General features: G+C 44.8%; 2 protein-coding genes across 5 annotated transcripts in view; one reads left to right on the top strand and one right to left on the bottom strand.

The window, feature by feature from the left end:
* LOC148338744 (sodium/calcium exchanger 1-like) overlaps positions 1-14,074 on the top strand; it is a 36,405-nt gene extending 22,331 nt beyond the window's left edge. For 3 of the 4 annotated variants that reach the window (XM_088293196.1, XM_088293198.1, XM_088293199.1), the window contains exons 2-17: positions 512-723; positions 934-1,073; positions 1,156-1,308; positions 1,711-1,938; positions 2,157-2,549; positions 2,644-2,754; positions 2,819-2,971; positions 3,064-3,160; positions 3,248-3,439; positions 4,370-4,562; positions 9,306-9,412; positions 9,544-9,668; positions 9,970-10,005; positions 10,401-10,500; positions 10,810-11,082; positions 11,821-14,074. In XM_088293196.1, coding sequence (XP_088149322.1) covers positions 512-723; positions 934-1,073; positions 1,156-1,308; positions 1,711-1,938; positions 2,157-2,549; positions 2,644-2,754; positions 2,819-2,971; positions 3,064-3,160; positions 3,248-3,439; positions 4,370-4,562; positions 9,306-9,412; positions 9,544-9,668; positions 9,970-10,005; positions 10,401-10,500; positions 10,810-11,082; positions 11,821-12,200 — 2,893 coding nt within the window. In that variant the 3' untranslated portion in view covers positions 12,201-14,074. The remainder of the gene's footprint in view (positions 1-511; positions 724-933; positions 1,074-1,155; positions 1,309-1,710; positions 1,939-2,156; positions 2,550-2,643; positions 2,755-2,818; positions 2,972-3,063; positions 3,161-3,247; positions 3,440-4,369; positions 4,563-9,305; positions 9,413-9,543; positions 9,669-9,969; positions 10,006-10,400; positions 10,501-10,809; positions 11,083-11,820) is intronic. The other variant, XM_088293197.1, reaches the window with a different exon arrangement.
* A 944-nt stretch (positions 14,075-15,018) lies between these two features.
* Positions 15,019-17,056, bottom strand: leap2 (liver-expressed antimicrobial peptide 2). The gene is made up of 3 exons (XM_088292906.1): positions 16,827-17,056; positions 16,577-16,728; positions 15,019-15,387 (listed from the first exon to the last, which is right to left on the bottom strand). The coding sequence occupies exons 1-3, from the start codon at positions 16,905-16,907 to the stop codon at positions 15,333-15,335; spliced, it is 288 nt and encodes a 95-aa protein (XP_088149032.1). The 5' UTR covers positions 16,908-17,056; the 3' UTR covers positions 15,019-15,332.
* Between the last annotated feature and the right edge of the window lie 384 nt (positions 17,057-17,440).

Genomic DNA, 17,440 nt, shown 5'->3' with positions numbered 1-17,440 from the left:
CCCTGAAACGTTGTTTCTTTGAAAATATCGTTAAACCTGATTACGCAATCGTCTGTATGAAGTTAAAACAAAGCCCCGTAGCCGACCGTGATTACACATTGACGCGCTTGTATTATTCTACGTGGCCTCCTGAGGGCAAGCCGAACTCTCCGGTGACCTGTGATGAGAACATGTTTGACACCCATGCGCTGGCATGTCGGGGATGCGCATGTATGTGGGCTTCCGATGCTTTGGCGCAGTGTTGACGTGACAAGTTGCTGTCAGTGCGACTTGACCTTACGTGATAGACCAAGACAAGGTCAACCAGTCCCTGCTAGTGTCACCACAAATGACGAACCGCCGTCGGTGTGCCAACCCGTTCTCTCTCCAGTCCAGGTCGCATGAATGTTGAGTTCAAGGGGTCAAACTTGTTTTCATTGGTGCTTCAATAAGCAATAATGCAGCGCGGCAAAGCCTGATACCGGCTCGCCTTTGTTTTTATTGTCTGCTGTTTTTATTTTTCCCCTTCTAGGTTGAGAACGCCTCTCTTGGCATCTTGTAAGTCCAGTTGGAAGTGGTGCGGAACCGTCAGAATGCCCCCGCCTGCTTCCTACCTGTCCTCCTCCTCCTTCTCCTCTCTTCTCTTGTGTGCCGTCTCACTTGTGCTCCTGTCCTGCGCCGGATGCGTCCACGCGCATTCACCTGAGACGAACTGCTCGGCCGGGGGGGACCCGTGTCAGAATGGTGGGTCTAAAATAGGCATTTTTCAATTTTTTATTTGTTGTCTGTGTTTGGCCTGTAAGGATTTGAGTGTCAACCAGTTTCCTGTTCTTGGTTTTGAACCATGTGCGATCGTATAGAATATTAGATTATTTTTCGTACCGGAGGGATTATGAAGCATTGCATTACATTTCTCCAGCATCATATTTCGCTTGTTATTTGTACTCATTTTAGGTGTGCTGCTGCCTGTGTGGAACCCCCAAAACCCATCAGTGGGGGACAAAGTGGCTCGGGCAATCGTGTACTTTGTCGCTCTTGTCTATATGTTCCTGGGCATGAGCATCATCGCGGACCGATTCATGTCCTCAATAGAGGTAGGAACTTCTCAGCGGGAGGAATGCAAAATATGTGTGCTTAAAAAGTTGGATTTACGCAAAGGATCTCATCCCACTCCAGGTCATAACATCCCAGGAAAGAGAGATAACCATCAAGAGGCCCAACGGCGAGACCACCACTGCCACAGTCAGGATTTGGAACGAGACCGTTTCCAATCTGACCCTCATGGCTTTAGGCTCCAGCGCCCCTGAGATCCTTCTGTCTGTCATCGAGGTGGGTCTGGAAGAACGAGACTGGCACAAAACGGGACTTGAGCCTCACCCACGACCGCAGGCGGTCTGTGGTGGGAAATTGGGCAAAAGCATGCTTTGATGCTCGTTTTCATGGCCATAGACAGCAGACTGACCAATAGGGTTTGTGGGTGATGCGCATTCTACAGGTCTTGTGATAAATCAAAAACACCAGAAGTAGTCTGCAGAATAGGAATTACAAATGGCCAATGCACAATAATTGTAAAAGTGGCGTTCCTCAGGAGTCATGCGCAAGTACTCTGCACTTTCTATTTATGAGTTACCAAAGGCTGAAATATGCCTCACTTTTTTCACATATTCATGCAGAACCAAGAATAGTCGGTCAATTTTACTCGTGCAAACCAGTTTTTTATTTCCTCTGCAGGTGTGCGGTCACAACTTCTCTGCAGGCGCTCTGGGCCCGAGCACCATCGTGGGTAGCGCCGCCTTCAACATGTTCGTCATTATCGCACTCTGCGTCTACGTGGTGCCTGATGGGGAGACGCGCAAGATCAAACACCTGCGGGTATTTTTCGTGACGGCCGCCTGGAGCATCTTCGCCTATATTTGGTTGTACCTCATCCTCAGCGTCTTCTCCCCGGGCGAAGTGCAGGTAAAGGCACCGTAGTCCATGTATCCAAAAATGAAAATGTCACCTGATTAATCTTTTATTGTTTTTTTAACGACACCAAAACATGAAAATGTACCTAATTTTTAATATTTTAATTTCAACACCTGATGCTAACTTGCTGTCATATTGTCACCAACCTTCGTGATTGCCCACCACTGAGAAAAATTGAAAAGTCTTGAATGCAAATGTTTTTTTTCTAGGTTTGGGAGGCAGTGCTGACCTTCCTCTTCTTCCCCCTCTGCGTGTTCCAAGCGTGGGTGGCCGACCGGCGTCTCCTCTTGTACAAGTACACCCGTAAGCGTTACCGCGCCGACAAGCACCGGGGCGTCATCATCGAGACGGAAGGGGGGCCGGGCGTGGGCATGGGCGGGGAGCTGGGACAGGGCGGCTTCACCAAAATGGACATGCTGGAGCTGGACGGCCAGATGGCGCTCAACTGCCACAGCGCCCTGGACGGCGGACTGTCGGAAGAGGGCGTGGCCAAGGACGAGGAGGATGAGGCCCGGCGGGACATGGCGAAAACGCTGAAGGAGCTCAAGCAGCGTCACCCCGATAAAGACATGGAGCAGCTCATTGAGATGGCCAACTATCAGGTCGGTCCAAAATGACCCGGGTCTTTGAAAATCCCACTGTATGGGACCCCTTGGCTCCAAAAGGTTCTCTAAATTTGTGGTCTTTGCCAATCAGGTTCTGATTCAGCAGCAGAAGAGCCGAGCGTTCTACCGAATCCAAGCCACCAGGATGATGATCGGAGCCGGAAACATCCTCAAGAAGCACGCTGCCGACCAGGCCCGCAAGGTCAACAGCGTACCACCTAAAACGCCACAAAGGATGCACTCATTGAGTTTTTTTTCCCCCACAGGTGGTGAGCAGCCACGAGACCCAGCCCCAAGAAGAAGACCCGCACACGGTCAGGCTGGAGTTTCAGCCCGCTTTGTACCAGTGCTTTGAGAACTGCGGCTCACTCAACCTGACCGTCGCCAGACATGGGGGGGACGCTGGAGTCACTGTCAAGGTGAGCCAAGGATGACAGACATCCAAACCTGTGAGTGCATGTGTGTGTGTGTGAAGTACATCTCCCACCGTGGTGTCTTCCTTGCCTCCCAGGTGGACTACCGCACCGAGGACGGCACAGCCAACGCCGGCTCTGACTACGAGTTTGCCGAGGGAACGCTTCTGTTCAAGCCGGGCGAGACCCTCAAAGGTAGACAATGAATAAAAAAAAAATTTTAAAAAAGGAAAAAAAAAGTCCTACCGGCGGTATTCGGACATTTGGAAATTCCCTCGGCAGAGATCACGGTGGGGGTGATCGATGACGACATCTTCGAGGAGGACGAGTACTTCTACGTGCACCTGAGCAACCCGCGATTGGTGGGCTACCCCGAGATTAGCACCTCCTCCCTTGATGCCGGCTCCGCCCCCAAAGCCGTGCTGGGAGACAACCACACGGCTACGGTGACCATTTACGATGACGATCATGCTGGTAAGGCGTCGCTTCGACATGTCGGCCAATCACACAAAGAATCTTTCAACCTCGCCTGAATTCATCACTGAAGCTAACTTGCGTTTTTGCGTTTCCAAACTTTTTGTATCCACACACCACTTTAGAGGAAAGGAATTAATATCATGATTAAATGAATATTACATCACTATAACATTTCAAACATCCATTTTTATTTGTGTCATATTACGCCTTTTATTTTGCAAAAGAAAAGTTAAATTCTGCCAAAATATTTCACAAAGTGTAGTTGGACTTTCACTGCCAATACATGGGCGCCCTCTAGTGGCATGTGCAAGAATCACTGAATTAAAAGGTCAAATGCAAATCTTCACCATTATTACAATGTACAACAGACTGAAGCTCGTCGCGATGCATACAATTTTCTTTAAACTTTTTTCCTCCCGCTCCAGTGCATTTTCATTCAACCTTTAAGTAAAAAATAAAATATATTTACATTTCGTCTTTAAGAAATTAATGCGATATGTTCAATCGTATTGGAGATTTTAATTGGCCTAATGCTAAGGGACGCTAAGAGTCATTCATTTATGCTTATTTTTTAACAGCGTCCTTTTTTAAATTATACCACATAATTATTTATTGCCAGTTGGATTTTGTAAAATAACGAGAGATAAAAGTGCTTTTTCTTTTTTGGGTCACGCAAGTAACCTCATGTAGTTCGAACTAATTTGAAGTCAGATGATGAGAAAAGAAGATTTATTGCGCCTGTGGAAAAACAAGTGTTTGATCATCAGCGTGGCGGTTCTGTTGGGATGTCATCAAAGCTTCTTCCAGAACTTTCTCAAGATGGGAGCGACGTCCATGTGATGTGGGGGTGTCCGCTCTCCCGCTTTGATCACCTTTTTATCAGGGGTTTTCATTTCTCCTCCTCCTCATCCGCCTCTCGCTCTTCAGGTATCTTCACCTTCGAGAGCAGCAGTCAGCGAGTCAGCGAGAGCGTGGGCGTGATGGAGGTGAAGGTGCTGCGGACATCGGGCGCTCGGGGGCTGGTGGCCATCCCGTACCGCACGTTGGACGGCACGGCCAGGGCGGGCGAAGACTACGAGCCGGCGGCGGGCAAGCTGGAGTTCCACAACGACGAGACCATGTGAGTTGAATGACTTTTTCAATTTGGGGCAAAATTGCGCACTCGTTGGTTATGCGAATATTTCAGTTGATCCAACGGCCACTTCATTAGGAACACCTGAGCTCCAAAATGTGTGTTTCACGGACGTCTCTCGCGGGGCATTAAATGTCACTTTTCTTCACCGGGGTGTTGTCGTTCCCGCAATACTTTAGTGACTCCACTTCATGTTTTTTTTTTTTTTTTTTTTGCCCCACATATTTGGATCTTTCTCTTTGTTTGCGAGCCGCTTGATCCGTGCGATCAAGTGTGCATTTGGGGCTTAAGGAAGCTTGAAATGTTCCCTCATTAGCCAGCTCCCGTGAGCTCTTGCTCTTTTTTATCCCTCTCCAGCGTTGACTTGTCATCATCTCCGGAGCACGCTCTTCCGTAACGAGCTTTTCGCTCCTCGAGGAGAAGAAATTGAGAATCGCTTTGGATTCGGTTGCCACTGCTGCTCTATTTCCCATCGTCTTGTCGACAGTTGTTGAAAGTGGGTTTTTTTTTTTTCATTTTAAATTCACTGCAAAAAAAAAAAAAAAAAAAAGAAAACCGTAAAGCAAAGCATGACTGTAGGCAGCGTCTGAAGTGAGAAGGCTCAAATCCTCTCTCCTGTTTGGTCCTCCCGTCCTTTTGGCGAGTGTTCGCTTCTTCAACTTAACATCCTTGCATGGCGTCTTTGATGTGTGAAGGCTCATGCAGCCTTGACTTTTTTCCGTATGAGCTCGCTGCTGATTCTTTTGCTCCTTGTTTAGTTGGTTTCCCCTTCTTCCTCTCCATCCAGCCAGATGTTTTTTTTTTTTTTTTTGTCCTTATTCAATTTCACTGGCTTCAGTACCCCTGTTGTAATTCATTGCCTCCCCCGCATCCCCTCCCGCATCCCCTTCTCCTCGTCCTTCCCGGCCCTCCAGAATGCTTGTGTTTACTTGTCACATCTCTTGTTTGTTCGCTCTGTTTGAATGAGCTCCCCTTTCTGAGTCTGGCACAAGATGCAAGTGATAAAAGTCAGGGGAGAAGAACGAGTAAGTGGCGCACCAAGGAGCAGAAATAAGCAGTGGTGAGGAAGGAAGGAGAGTGATCCAACAACATTACTGCCCATCCAATTATCTTCCAAATGATCAATTAGTTGTCCAAACAGATCCAAAACCTGCTCGCTTCAACCTTGTTTTTTTTTTTTTTTTGACACTGCCAGTTGAAGTTTACTGTGAAACTCACAAAAAAAGAGAATGCAAAGTACAAAAGTAAAGAATGCTTCTAGACACATAAAGCCTTCCCTAATTAAAATTAGCTTTTGACCAATGTTATTGGAGATTAGGAGGGGACCTTCTCTGCCTCTTAATTACTGCATGTCGTCCGGTGAGCTCTTCACTGCCCGCCCGGCATGTTGTGGCAGAGCATGGTACTACACTGAAGGTGTGCAACTTCAAAATTCTGCAGACGGGAATGATGTCCATTAAATTAATTGGAATCAATAAAACCCGTAAGTCAGGGCGTGTGTGCGTCTGCGATTTGCGTGTGACTCCATTTCCATGGCTCTGACGGCCGTGTATGCCGTTTGCCGGTAGAATTTTTCCAAATCAAAAGGCGGCACTGTTGAAGTTTGAGTAGCTAATTAAAACCAAGCCGCCTTTTTAATTAGACGAGAAGTAGGGCGTGAAGATCCACCAAACTTGCTTAATTTGGCCGTTAGTGGTCGGCCATGGCTGCGAGGAAAGTCTTGTTTTTCCATCCACTCATTAATGCTCTTCCTGTCTTCTTTATTATGTGTGCGTGCGTGCGTGCCTGACACAAACATGTCGCCTTCTTGCCTCTGCCTGCTGGTTTCTCCTGCATCCAACCCTCCATCCGTCGATCCGTCCCGAGAGCCCTCTTCATCCCCACCGAGTCACTAAAGTCAGCTTTAAGGAGCTTAAAGTCCTCATCGTTTTCACAGCTTTAAGAACACTTGCACTGCGTGTGTGTGTGTGTGTGTCCATGTTCATACCCATTACAGCAACACATTTTCTCATTTGAAATCTTTCATGATTAGTGGCTGGCATTTTTCTCGTTGCCATGGTGACCTTTTGTTCACCCCGGTATCTTGAGCGTCTTTTTCTTTCAATATCATGTGTGCGTGTGTGCTAGGGCTGGGAAAATAAAACTGAATTTAATTGTGATATCAGTTTTGGCTCTTTAAAATGTTCTTATCAAAGAAAAACGACTAAAATGCAGAATGGTGTGGTGCAGTTACACATTCCAATGCTGTGAAAAGTAACCTGAATGCACCTGAAATGTTTCTTGTTTGCTAGCGTTAGCATATGTGATTCTGTCATCCCTGAGCGTGCTTGAAGCTGTTTAATGACACCCTAGTTAGACTTTACTGAAAAACTAAACACACAAGAAAAATAATTACACACGTTGTATATTTAAATACAAGTTTTCAAATCATCGCTAACGCTAATAAATGAGTGTAAAATCCCATTGATACGCTAAATGTAAATTAGCATCGACTTCCGGGAGTGATATTCCTTCGAAAAACGAATATTCACACACTAATGCTGTAGAAATACAAACACACAGGTTACATAAATTATTCTCAAAGGCACAAATTCTTCCCAATCTGTGAAAAATTAGTGAAATTCATATATTTTTAAATAAATTATTTTGGTATATTCTTTTAATTTCTTACTAATTGATTTTCTTGTTGTACTTTTAACTTGTATATGAAGTTGCGTTTGCAAGGATTAAATGATTAAAAAAAAAAAAAAAAACATACAAAGATGCAAGAATTTTATTTTTTTTTGTTATACCAACAGTTTACAATTTACACATGACACCAAAGGTCTCGGGTTAGCTCAGGAAGGCCAATGACCTGTGAAAATAAATGGAAATGTAAGCGGCTTGTATTTCACATATTTACGAGGTCATTTTGTACTAGATGAAAACAGTCAGTTCAAGAAAGACATGAGTCTATGATCGTAGTTTTGAGTAGTTGATACCGATGAATAAGCGTTTTATTGATCTTGAATTCAAACTCAATCAAAAGTCACCATTCTGATTAATTCCACAATCATCCCGTCGTATTGTGCGGCCCGCCGGTGAGAGGAATAAATTTGCGCAAACTGTTTCTCCGTCTACCATCTGCCGTAGCCTTGGAGGAATTTACTTTGGAGTCGCGGCGCAGGCGCCGAGCATTCTCAAAGAAAGCCATTAGCAAATAGAAGCAGAGATTTTTTTTAGGACATCATTAAAGCTTCCGATTGGTTGTTGAAACGAAAACTAGGGGAACTCTTATATCCATCCATCCGTTTTTTTTTTTTTTTATCGGGTTCACGGCTAAACTGGATTCGGGGTGAGAGGTGGTGCCGTGCGCCCCGGACTGGTCGCCGGTCAGTGTCAGGGCACATATCCACAAAGAGGGGACCGGTCGCCAGCAGGCGTCTGCTTGGACAACCTCACTTCTTTTGAAGTTGACGCGAACGTGATGAAAGTCGAGTCGAGTATGGTTATTAAAACGGAGGGGACGATGGTTTTGCGTTTCATTTATGTTCACCACCGACGCCACAACATTCAAGATGCTCCCATGAGGAGGAGGAGGAGGAGGAGGAGGAGGAGCTGCGGTGAGATGAAGATTGGAGGAGAAAGAAAGAGCATGTTTGCGTGCATAAGTTGGCCTGATGATGCGCTGCCGCAGCGTGGACACGCAAACGGATTTGTGTCACGTCCAGTCCGATCCGCTCTTATTTTAATGCAGTGGCAGACGTGTGTGCGTGTGTGGGAGGGAACGCGAGAGTTGTCCATTATGCTCCATGTGATCAATCAATTGTGTTCATTCGTTCAGACGAGTTTCGCTCGTTGAACAGTTTTGCCCCGACCAACCGAGCGGAGGACGAAAAGATGCTGATGTTGTTGTAGGCCAGTCGCTGAAATGTGATTGGTTGAAGAAACCGTCACGTTCATGCGCTAATGATTGGATCTGATTGGACAAAAATAAAAAAATAAAAATCCAGTACCCGCTTGACGAGTGGGAATAGATGAATCCAATCTCATGGAAAAAAAAATATTATAATTTAGGTTGGAAATGCAGCCACAGAGCAAAATATTTTTCCTACTCAGTCAGTTTCAAGTTGTTTTTGAAGTGTGTGCGTGTGTGTGTGTGTGTGCGTGTGTGTGTGGGTGTGTGTGTGTGAGCGTGTCTACCAGCCACAAGCAAAAACAGTAAAACAAGAGTGTGTCTATAAATCATCCCAAGTGAAGAAAATACTTTGCCAATTGCGGCACACACACACACACACGCACGCACACGCCCACACACACACGTAGCCAGTGGTGCTCGATCAAAATGACAGTCAGGAAGTGAATGCAAAGCAACAAAGTCCTAAAAAAAGAATCTTTTTCCAGATGCTTCATTGAACTTATTTGAATATTTGCGTTTCGGAAACTGGAAGAAAGTCACGCGTGGGCAAAGGCAGAGTAAAAAATCGTGGACTGATTGTGAGATGGATTGATGATCATCGGCAAGCGCGCGAGCAGAGGACGAGCCGGGGATTTTATTCCATATAAAAATGGATGTCGATTGTCGGGAACGTGTATCGGAGTTTTTGTTTCGCCGACCCCTGCTTCGGCCACCCCCAAGGATAAAAATCTGTTGGGACTATGACGTCATCATTCACGCCGAGCACAGATGCCTTGTGAAGTCACTGGCGTAGTCTGGCCACAAATGTTAATCAAGTGTCTCCTCTCGCGCAGGAAGATCATCGAGGTGAGGATTATCGACGACGAGGAGTACGAGAAGAACAAGAGCTTCACCGTCGAGCTGGGCGAGCCGCTTCTCTTGGAGATCGGACAGAAGCACGGTGCGTGTCTAAGTGTAATCCGGAGACAAAAAATGAAGAATGAGACAAAGTTTTGGAGAATTTATTTGTAAAAAGCCCTGAAACGTGGAATGTCACGTGAAGAGTGTGCATGGTTGTTGTCGGTTGGTCAGGAGACTCCAATGAGAACAAACCGGCGGTGGGAGCGGAGGAGGACGAAGTGGCCAAGATGGGCTGCCCCAGCCTGGGCGAGCACACGCAAGTCCACGTCGTCATCGAGGAGTCCTACGAGTTTAAGGTACCGTGCTGACGCCCGTCCATCCGCTTTCTGGAGCTTGTCCTCATCTCGGTGGCAAACAATTCTGGTAAATGTCCAGGGACATTTTGGAAGCAGTGCGTTCCAAATTGGATGGTTTAAAATTGCGATGCTAGATTGTAGATGAAGGTTGTGCTGGTGTACCTAAGGAAGTGGCCACGTGAAACCTGTTCGGAAATATTGAAGTGAAGTTCAACCCTTTCTGGTCAAAAGGGCAGACGGCTTAAAGTGTACCACGTTGTGCTCATTTTTCATTTTGTTATGTGTGTGTCTGTATGTGCAGAGAGCAGTGGATGTTCTTTTGGAGCGGCGAAGCAAGGTTGTCCATCCCAATCTCTCTCTCTCTCTCTCTCTCTCTCTCTCTCTGTCTCTGTCTCTGTCTCTGTCTCTGTCTCTGTCTCTCTCTCTCTCTCTCTCTCTCTCTTTCTCATTGTCTTCATTGTACACTCGCATGATTTATTTATTTTTTTTTGTCTTTCTGCTTGTGTGTACAAACACATACGCTCGCCATTTCCTGCTGCTTTACATTGATATACTGTCTTTTACAGCTCTTTGAAAGGCTTGAAATCAGCACTTCCCCCGCTGTCTGGGAGTGATTTAACAACTGGAGATTTCTCTCGCTTTGCTCTTTTCCGCTGTGCCTGCCTATGCTCGCCTACGTGTCTTACGCGTGTGCGTACCTGTGTGGGGGTGTGTGTGCGTGTGCGTGTGCAGAGTACAGTAGACAAGCTGATCAAGAAGACAAATCTTGCCTTGGTGGTGGGAAGCAGCAGCTGGAGGGAGCAGTTCGTTAGTGCGGTGACAGTCAGTGCAGGTACACGCACACGCACACACACACGCTGAACTGGCTCAGTTAAATCAAATTAAATTTCATAAAATAAATAAAACAACCTTTAATAAAATTAAATAAAATAAATTAAATAAGATAAAATGTAATAAAATTAAATACAATTAAATACAATTAAATATGCACAATGTCACCTTAAAAAGCGTATGCAACTTTTTTCATTTCCATTGACACACAATAATCCATTTGAGGGAATTCAAGAAAATCTTGAAATATCCCATAAAAAAAAAAACGTCAGCTGGTTGTAATGGGCTTTCTTCTTTATGGGTGTGGCAGGAGATGACGACGATGACGAGAGTGGCGAGGAGCGCCTGCCGTCGTGCTTTGACTACATCATGCACTTCCTGACCGTGTTCTGGAAGGTTCTGTTCGCCTTCGTGCCGCCCACCGAGTACTGGAACGGTTGGGCTTGCTTCATCGTGTCCATCTCACTGATCGGCGTCTTGACGGCCGTCACCGGCGACCTGGCGTCGCACTTTGGCTGCACCGTCGGGCTGAAGGACTCGGTGACGGCGGTGGTCTTTGTGGCGCTGGGCACCTCGGTGCCAGGTGAGGCGCCGGCGGGGGCGGGGCATCCCAAATTTGTCGACGACAACAATTAGTGATCTTTTTTGCACTTAATGTATGACATTTCTGTGTATTAGTCCAACAACTAGGGTACACTAGTGGAACTACAGTCTTACTAGTCCGCCCCCCGCCCAGCATTATGGGCATGTGCGCTTTTTCTCTGCGAGGAAAAAAAAAATTAAAACAAGAAACTATGGACGCGTTCGTGGATTGTGGGGAGACCGCAGTATAGACCAGGGGTGGGCGAACTTTTTGATTGGCGGGCCACAATGGGTTCTAAAATTTGACAGAGGCGCCGGACCACCATTTTGGTAACCTCACCTCATCGGAGAAAAAAAAATGCATTTGATTTTAAATGAAAGTGAACAAAAGCATTACAACAAAATTAAGACACCAAAGTTTATTCATTTAATTTTTTTCAAGTTCGGCGGACCGGATTAAAATCTTTAACGGGCCGCCTGTGGCTCCTGGGCCGTAGTTTGCCCACACCTGGTATAGACTGTTTCTTCTCCTAAAAGGTAACAAATTTGTTTAATGGCACTCTGTTTTCTAATCAGCTACTGGCTTTCCAGTTGGCTAAATTGAAATGCTACGTATAATTTCCAATAAATGCGCACCAAGTAGGATGACAACGTAGGACTAGTCACACTATGCGGCAAGACGTAAAAAAATTCGGACATGACAGATATTTTCATCGTTTCTGTGTGGTGTGGCCTGCAGACACGTTCGCCAGCAAGGTGGCGGCCATCCAGGACCAGTACGCCGACGCGTCCATCGGCAACGTGACGGGCTCCAACGCCGTCAATGTCTTCCTAGGCATTGGCGTGGCCTGGACCATCGCCGCCGTGGCCTGGCGCACCCGCGGCCAAACCTTCCAGGTGGACCCGGGCAACCTGGCCTTCTCCGTCACCCTCTTCACCATCCTGGCGTCGTTATGTGTCGCCACGCTGCTCTACCGGCGGCGGCCCGGCGCGGCCGGCGGCGAGCTGGGCGGTCCAAGGACTTGCAAGGTGCTGACGTCAATTTTCTTCGTGTCGCTGTGGCTGGTCTACATCCTGCTCGCCTCCCTGGAGGCCTACTGCCACCTGCCGACCTTGTAGACGCACGCACGTGCGACAGGGTCCAAATAATCCAGCCACGCCATTTTGCTGTGGTGCAGTGCCAACATGGAGGAAGGAGAAGTTGCGTGCAGAAAACTCAAGAAAAAAGGGAAAAAGAAGATCATGCATGGAAAGCGGCGGCTACGTTGGGAATCGTTCATACCCGGCCGGAATCACTACATCGGGATTTTTAAATAGTGGACCGAGATAGTGCCTCTGCTTAAAATCTCTTTGTAGTGATTAGAAAGTAGTACGGACGCTAATGGCTGCCACATTAAAAAAAAATAAAATAAAATTCACCCCCACATTATAACACACAGCAATTTACGAAAACGACATCATTTCCTTTTTCCAAGATTTTCCTCGTCTTGTTTGTGTGCAATTGTAATGGAAATAAGGACTAGGAAAACTAACAACAAACAGGTGTTAAAGATGAAAATGATGAAATGCCGCTGGAAGTTGCATTTTGAAATCAGCCGTGACATCTCAGAGCCAGCGCCTGACTTGCACTCTTTGTGTTTGCGCGGGAAGAGCGCGAGACAGCCGCACGTCTTCTCCCTTCCTCTAATGTGTCATATGATTGGTCCTACATTTGATTCGAATCGTTTTCATGACTTTGCAAAACCACAAAATGAGAAGAAAGCTCCTCTTTGTTTACACTGCAGGGACTAAGGAAGCCACGTTGAGCCAACCACAGATTTGTTTTCTTTGCTCCAAGAATCCCGACTGGACTTTTGTTTGTCCTCCACAAGAGAAAATCCCACAAGTGTCTGTCTCTTTAGCTAGATGGGAACGTAGTCAAAGTTTCTTTTGTCTTAAATGTCGCTCTGCCCAACTCGTTCTTAAATGCTTTCATTTATTATACAAAGTCTTTTTGTTTTTGTTTTTTTACATTCCAAAGTGAAGTTCACGAGTTGAACCCATCTTGCGTCCCACTAGCATGGGCCTGTGTTGCCACCTGTAGGCGGAAAAGTTATTTTCCAATTGTCAGAGAACAACTGCAATCGCGATGTTAAAAAATGTTACATTCCTGTGACAAGGATTTGCAAATGTTAACAGTTCAATGTGTCTGAGCAGATTTTCTTCAATGTTTAGCCTGAGAAAGAACGAGTCAAGAAGGAATTCAATGCAAATGGTCATCTGAAAGCATTTGGAGCCTGTTGGGTGGGAACTGTTTAATTTTCTTGTGTCCCTTAAATGATGCGCCCCCTTCGCATTTGTCCGGTTCCGTATTATTCACAAAGTGCTTCTGTTCCATACATAAGAGGATTCAACACTCATTTTTATTTGTTTTCATTATTGTGTTTTCATCTGTCAATGAAACCCCCAGAAAGCAGAGCATTGAGAAAAAAAAATGGACTTTGTGTGGGCGCTCGTGTGGGCGCACATTTCTTTCACGAGTGTGTCGATGCATGAATTGAACACATTCAGGATAGACTGTTGTTGTTTCCAAAGTAGAAAATAGTATTTTTAAAAATCTCCAAATAAACCTTGTACAAGTGTCATAAATGTTTACAATGACCAATCTATGTTTTTTTGGGTGGGTCAAAGATTAAATAAAACTTGCGAGGTAAATCATCGCAGAGTTGTATGTCAGTATTAACAAGATGTATGTGTGCCATTAAAGAAAATAAGCAGAAGTGTCAAAGATAAAGGGAAGATTTCTTCTTTTGATTATATATGTATATAGTATTTAAGTATGTGTATTGGACTCAGAGTTGAGAAAATATATATATATATATTTACACTAACAAGTGTATTCATTCTCTTTTGTGCAGTATCACAGATGAACTTATTGTAATGAACTGGGTTATGTTCTGGCAAAAGCATATGATGCACCTTTTCCCAAATTAAAGCTATCCCTTGTGTCTTAACGTTTGTGGCATGCTTTTGTTAAAATACCCCAAGGATCAACAATTATTTTTTTTATTTTTTAAATTATAATAAATTGCCGCTCTGCTTACAGTGCGCGAAGTCCAGCTGATCACGTCATTAGCCGTGATCCCCAGTGCAGGTGCGTTTATGTTAATTTGCCCTATTGCTGCTAAATGGTCGGGCGGAAGTGCTCGCTCACATATTTTAGAAACACAGACATAAAATGAGACGTATCTGTTTTTTGCTTTTTTTCCTTTTTATTTCACACTTGATGTGTGGACACTCTAGATATAAAATTACTTCAATAGCAATACTATATAGCCAATTTTCCCAAATATCTCCTGAAATGGTAACCGGCTAATCACGTGTTTATTTGTAGTTTTCCAAATTCCGATGGTCCATGAAAGCACCTTGTGTGTGACTGCGTGATTGGTAGAGAATGCGGAAGTTTCCGTTCTATTCAATGTGTACTTTTTTTGAGTTCGTTCGGGCCGAAAAAAATTTTCCAAGCGCTTGCACAAACCTCATTGCAAGCAGCAGCGTCGCGGTGTGTTTTCGCGACAACGGAGTCGAGACAAACTGACTCAATGCGATGCCAAAAACATCTTGGAAAGTCTGTGAGTCCGATTTTGTATTACATCAAAGATTAATTAAAATATTGAAAAAATTGTAATAATTGAAATCATAATTATTATTTTTTGGGGGGTACAAAATTTCATTATATATTCTAGTTATGTAAATATTCCAAAAACATCCATGGTAGGTTGATTGGACTCTCAAAATTGCCCCTTAAGTGGGATGCCCTCATCATTTTTTTCCCAATTCCCCAAACTTTTTTTTTTTTTCAAATCAAATCTCTTAATAATAAATATAAATGAACAATGTTCAAGCTTTAAGAACTGAATGGCAGATAACAACATTGGAATTAAGACAAAAGCAATGATCACTTGCACACATCACCTCAGTGAGTTTGTGTTTTATTGCAGCTGCAACGCAGAGTAGACAGCCAACAGTACAAAGATATTTTGGTGTTTTAAAAGTGCTACATTTCCTCATCAAAGTGCACCACATCCAAGCTTTTCCTAGAATGTAAATCATGCTGATAAAGCATTGCAAAATCGTGTAGTTTGATGTGTGATGAGTGAATGTGTTGGAATAAATAAAATATGGAGGAATCACAAGTGAATTAAGTTTGAATTGTGAACACGTTACAAAGCTTTCATCTCATTTTGAGTAGAATGTCGGCCTCGGTTGCGTCTAGTCGTTGAGGGGCTCAGAGGGTGGTCGCTGGTGGGTTGAGCAGTGTCCCGCCCTGGAAAAACAACACCGATTTAGTCAATCAACACCTCGCTCAGAGCATGAGTGTTATAGCCAGGAATTGAATTACATTTTTTTCCACACTTGCTATCATTCATGTGTGGGCTGCAAAGTGGATATTATAGAGCCTTGGGGGAGGTCTTGTGTTTCAACATGTGTGATTTGGAATGGATTGGTACAGATCCCAAGACATGGCGTTGAAATTGTGGCTAGATATAGATGAATATAACCTGTGCGTGAATATTGCTCATTTGGATAGAATATGCACATTAAAAAAAACAAAAGCTGCAAAAGAATTGTCTGTATCGAAATCAATAAAGTTTTCAGAATCTGAATCCAACACTGGATTTTTGTGATGAGAAAAAAAAAAGAGAGACCAAGAAAATAATTTTCAACTTTTCCCACCATTAATAAAACTTAGAACCTGACAAGAAAATTAAAAAAAAAAAGAAATCTTTTCAACATAACGTCAGCGCTCACCTGCCAGCATTGAAATAAAGTGCACATGTTCTAGTCGGCTTTTCCTGACATTTTTTAACTTCGTAGCATAAGCTTGAAGGTTTTGTGCTAACACTGACTGCTGTTGCTAAGGCGATATGAGACTTCCCATCTTGCCACTTTAACCCTTAACCCTGACATACGTATGGGAGATTGTTGTCACATGTACTAAACTGCCAACACTTGCCAGAAATTCCTGCCGCTCTTTTTTAGCCAGCCCTGACCACTTTGCGATGGACGTTGAGTTCTTGCTTATGTCACCGTTGTGTCATAAGCGTCAGGAATGGCTAGCCCATGTGCTGGGCCCCCTGAACAGCTGAACTTGATCTAGTCGGAGGCGATTAAAAGGGTGGCAGGTGCATGCTGACAGCCGTTTAACAAAAGTTTAAAAGGTGATTGGTTTATTTTGAACACGGCCACATCCTCGTTAGAAGAGTGTGCGCACACTTGTGTATTTTTATTTTTTTGCCCGCTCAAAATTATTTTTCCATTAATGAATTGCCATAATAATTATGACCAAAATCGTACCCACATGTTAGTATTTCATGCACCCTCACACTTTAAATACGTTTTTATCATACATACTTCTTGACCATGATTTAGTTTTTTGGTGGTCACAATTAACTTTTGTTTCCCCTCTCAGATGTGACGCTGCTGCATGAGACGGTGACGATCTGCAAAATTACCTGCAGAGTCCAGTGGAGCATTCGTAGTTGTTCTGGCAAAAAGCTCCAAAAGGTTTGCTGTTCATAATCCTCCACAGCGGGCTCATGCGGACGACCCTCTTGTGCGGCGAAGACGGACTCTGCTCTGAGGAGGCCAACGGACCCGAGCACACCTGCCACAGGCACGCACACACACGCACACGCAGACACGCAGTTAAAATTGATAAGTCTCGGTGACGCTTGCGTTCAGGCCCGTTCAGTCAGGACTCACCTGCTGGGACAGAAGCAGCAGCAGCAGCATCAGGAGGCAAAGAGAGAGTCTCCTCTGGGGGATGCCGCTTTTCTCCTGCATGTTGATTTAAACTTTATGCTTGCAAAAAAAAATAAATATAAAAAAAAAAAAAAAATCCACAAAAACAGCTGATGCGAGCCTGACAAAGTTTCCGTCGTCTTGATGGTCTGACGTTGGGGAGTGAGTGGCGCCACCAGTTTGGACTGACTGCACCGCCTTATAAATACACGCTGGCCTGCTCATGTCGTATGTGCGTGCATGTGGGGGTGCGTGCGCGTGTGTGTGTGTGTGTGTGTGTTTGTCATTTGTGCTTGCTCATCACCTGCTCGCAGCCTTTTGGGGGGGTGAACGAGGTGGGGGTTGTGCGGGTAATCACCTCAGTGGCCTAAATGGGACTTTGTGTTTAAAAAAGAACACACACACACTTTACCCTCGTTTCATGTATGCACAAAGATAACACACGCACACGTGAGGTCACGTTTAAATTACGTGTGTGTACGTGTATGTTACAGGTGACAGAGGAACTCACACTTTGTACTTAAGTAAGAGTAAAGATACTTGGAAAAAAAAGGAGTCAGAGTGGAAGTACCGAT

The sequence above is a fragment of the Idiotropiscis lumnitzeri genome, chromosome 4 (assembly GCF_059441095.1).
Source record: "Idiotropiscis lumnitzeri isolate Australia: NSW breed Sydney's pygmy pipehorse chromosome 4, RoL_Ilum_1.0, whole genome shotgun sequence".
Classification (NCBI taxonomy): Eukaryota; Metazoa; Chordata; class Actinopteri; order Syngnathiformes; family Syngnathidae; genus Idiotropiscis; species Idiotropiscis lumnitzeri.
The sequence above is the reverse complement of the archived record's forward strand: the minus strand, read 5'-3'. Positions and strand labels throughout refer to the sequence as shown.

Excerpts from the sequence above, each read along its gene's own strand:
- leap2 (XM_088292906.1), bottom strand. The coding sequence starts at position 16,907 with ATGCAGGAGAAAAGCGGCATCCCCCAGAGGAGACTCTCTCTTTGCCTC. Across the intron at positions 16,729-16,826 it reads TGCTGCTTCTGTCCCAGCAG|GTGTGCTCGGGTCCGTTGGC; the intron begins GTGAGTCCTGAC and ends TGCCTGTGGCAG. Across the intron at positions 15,388-16,576 it reads TGCTCCACTGGACTCTGCAG|GGCGGGACACTGCTCAACCC; the intron begins GTAATTTTGCAG and ends TTGTTTTTCCAG.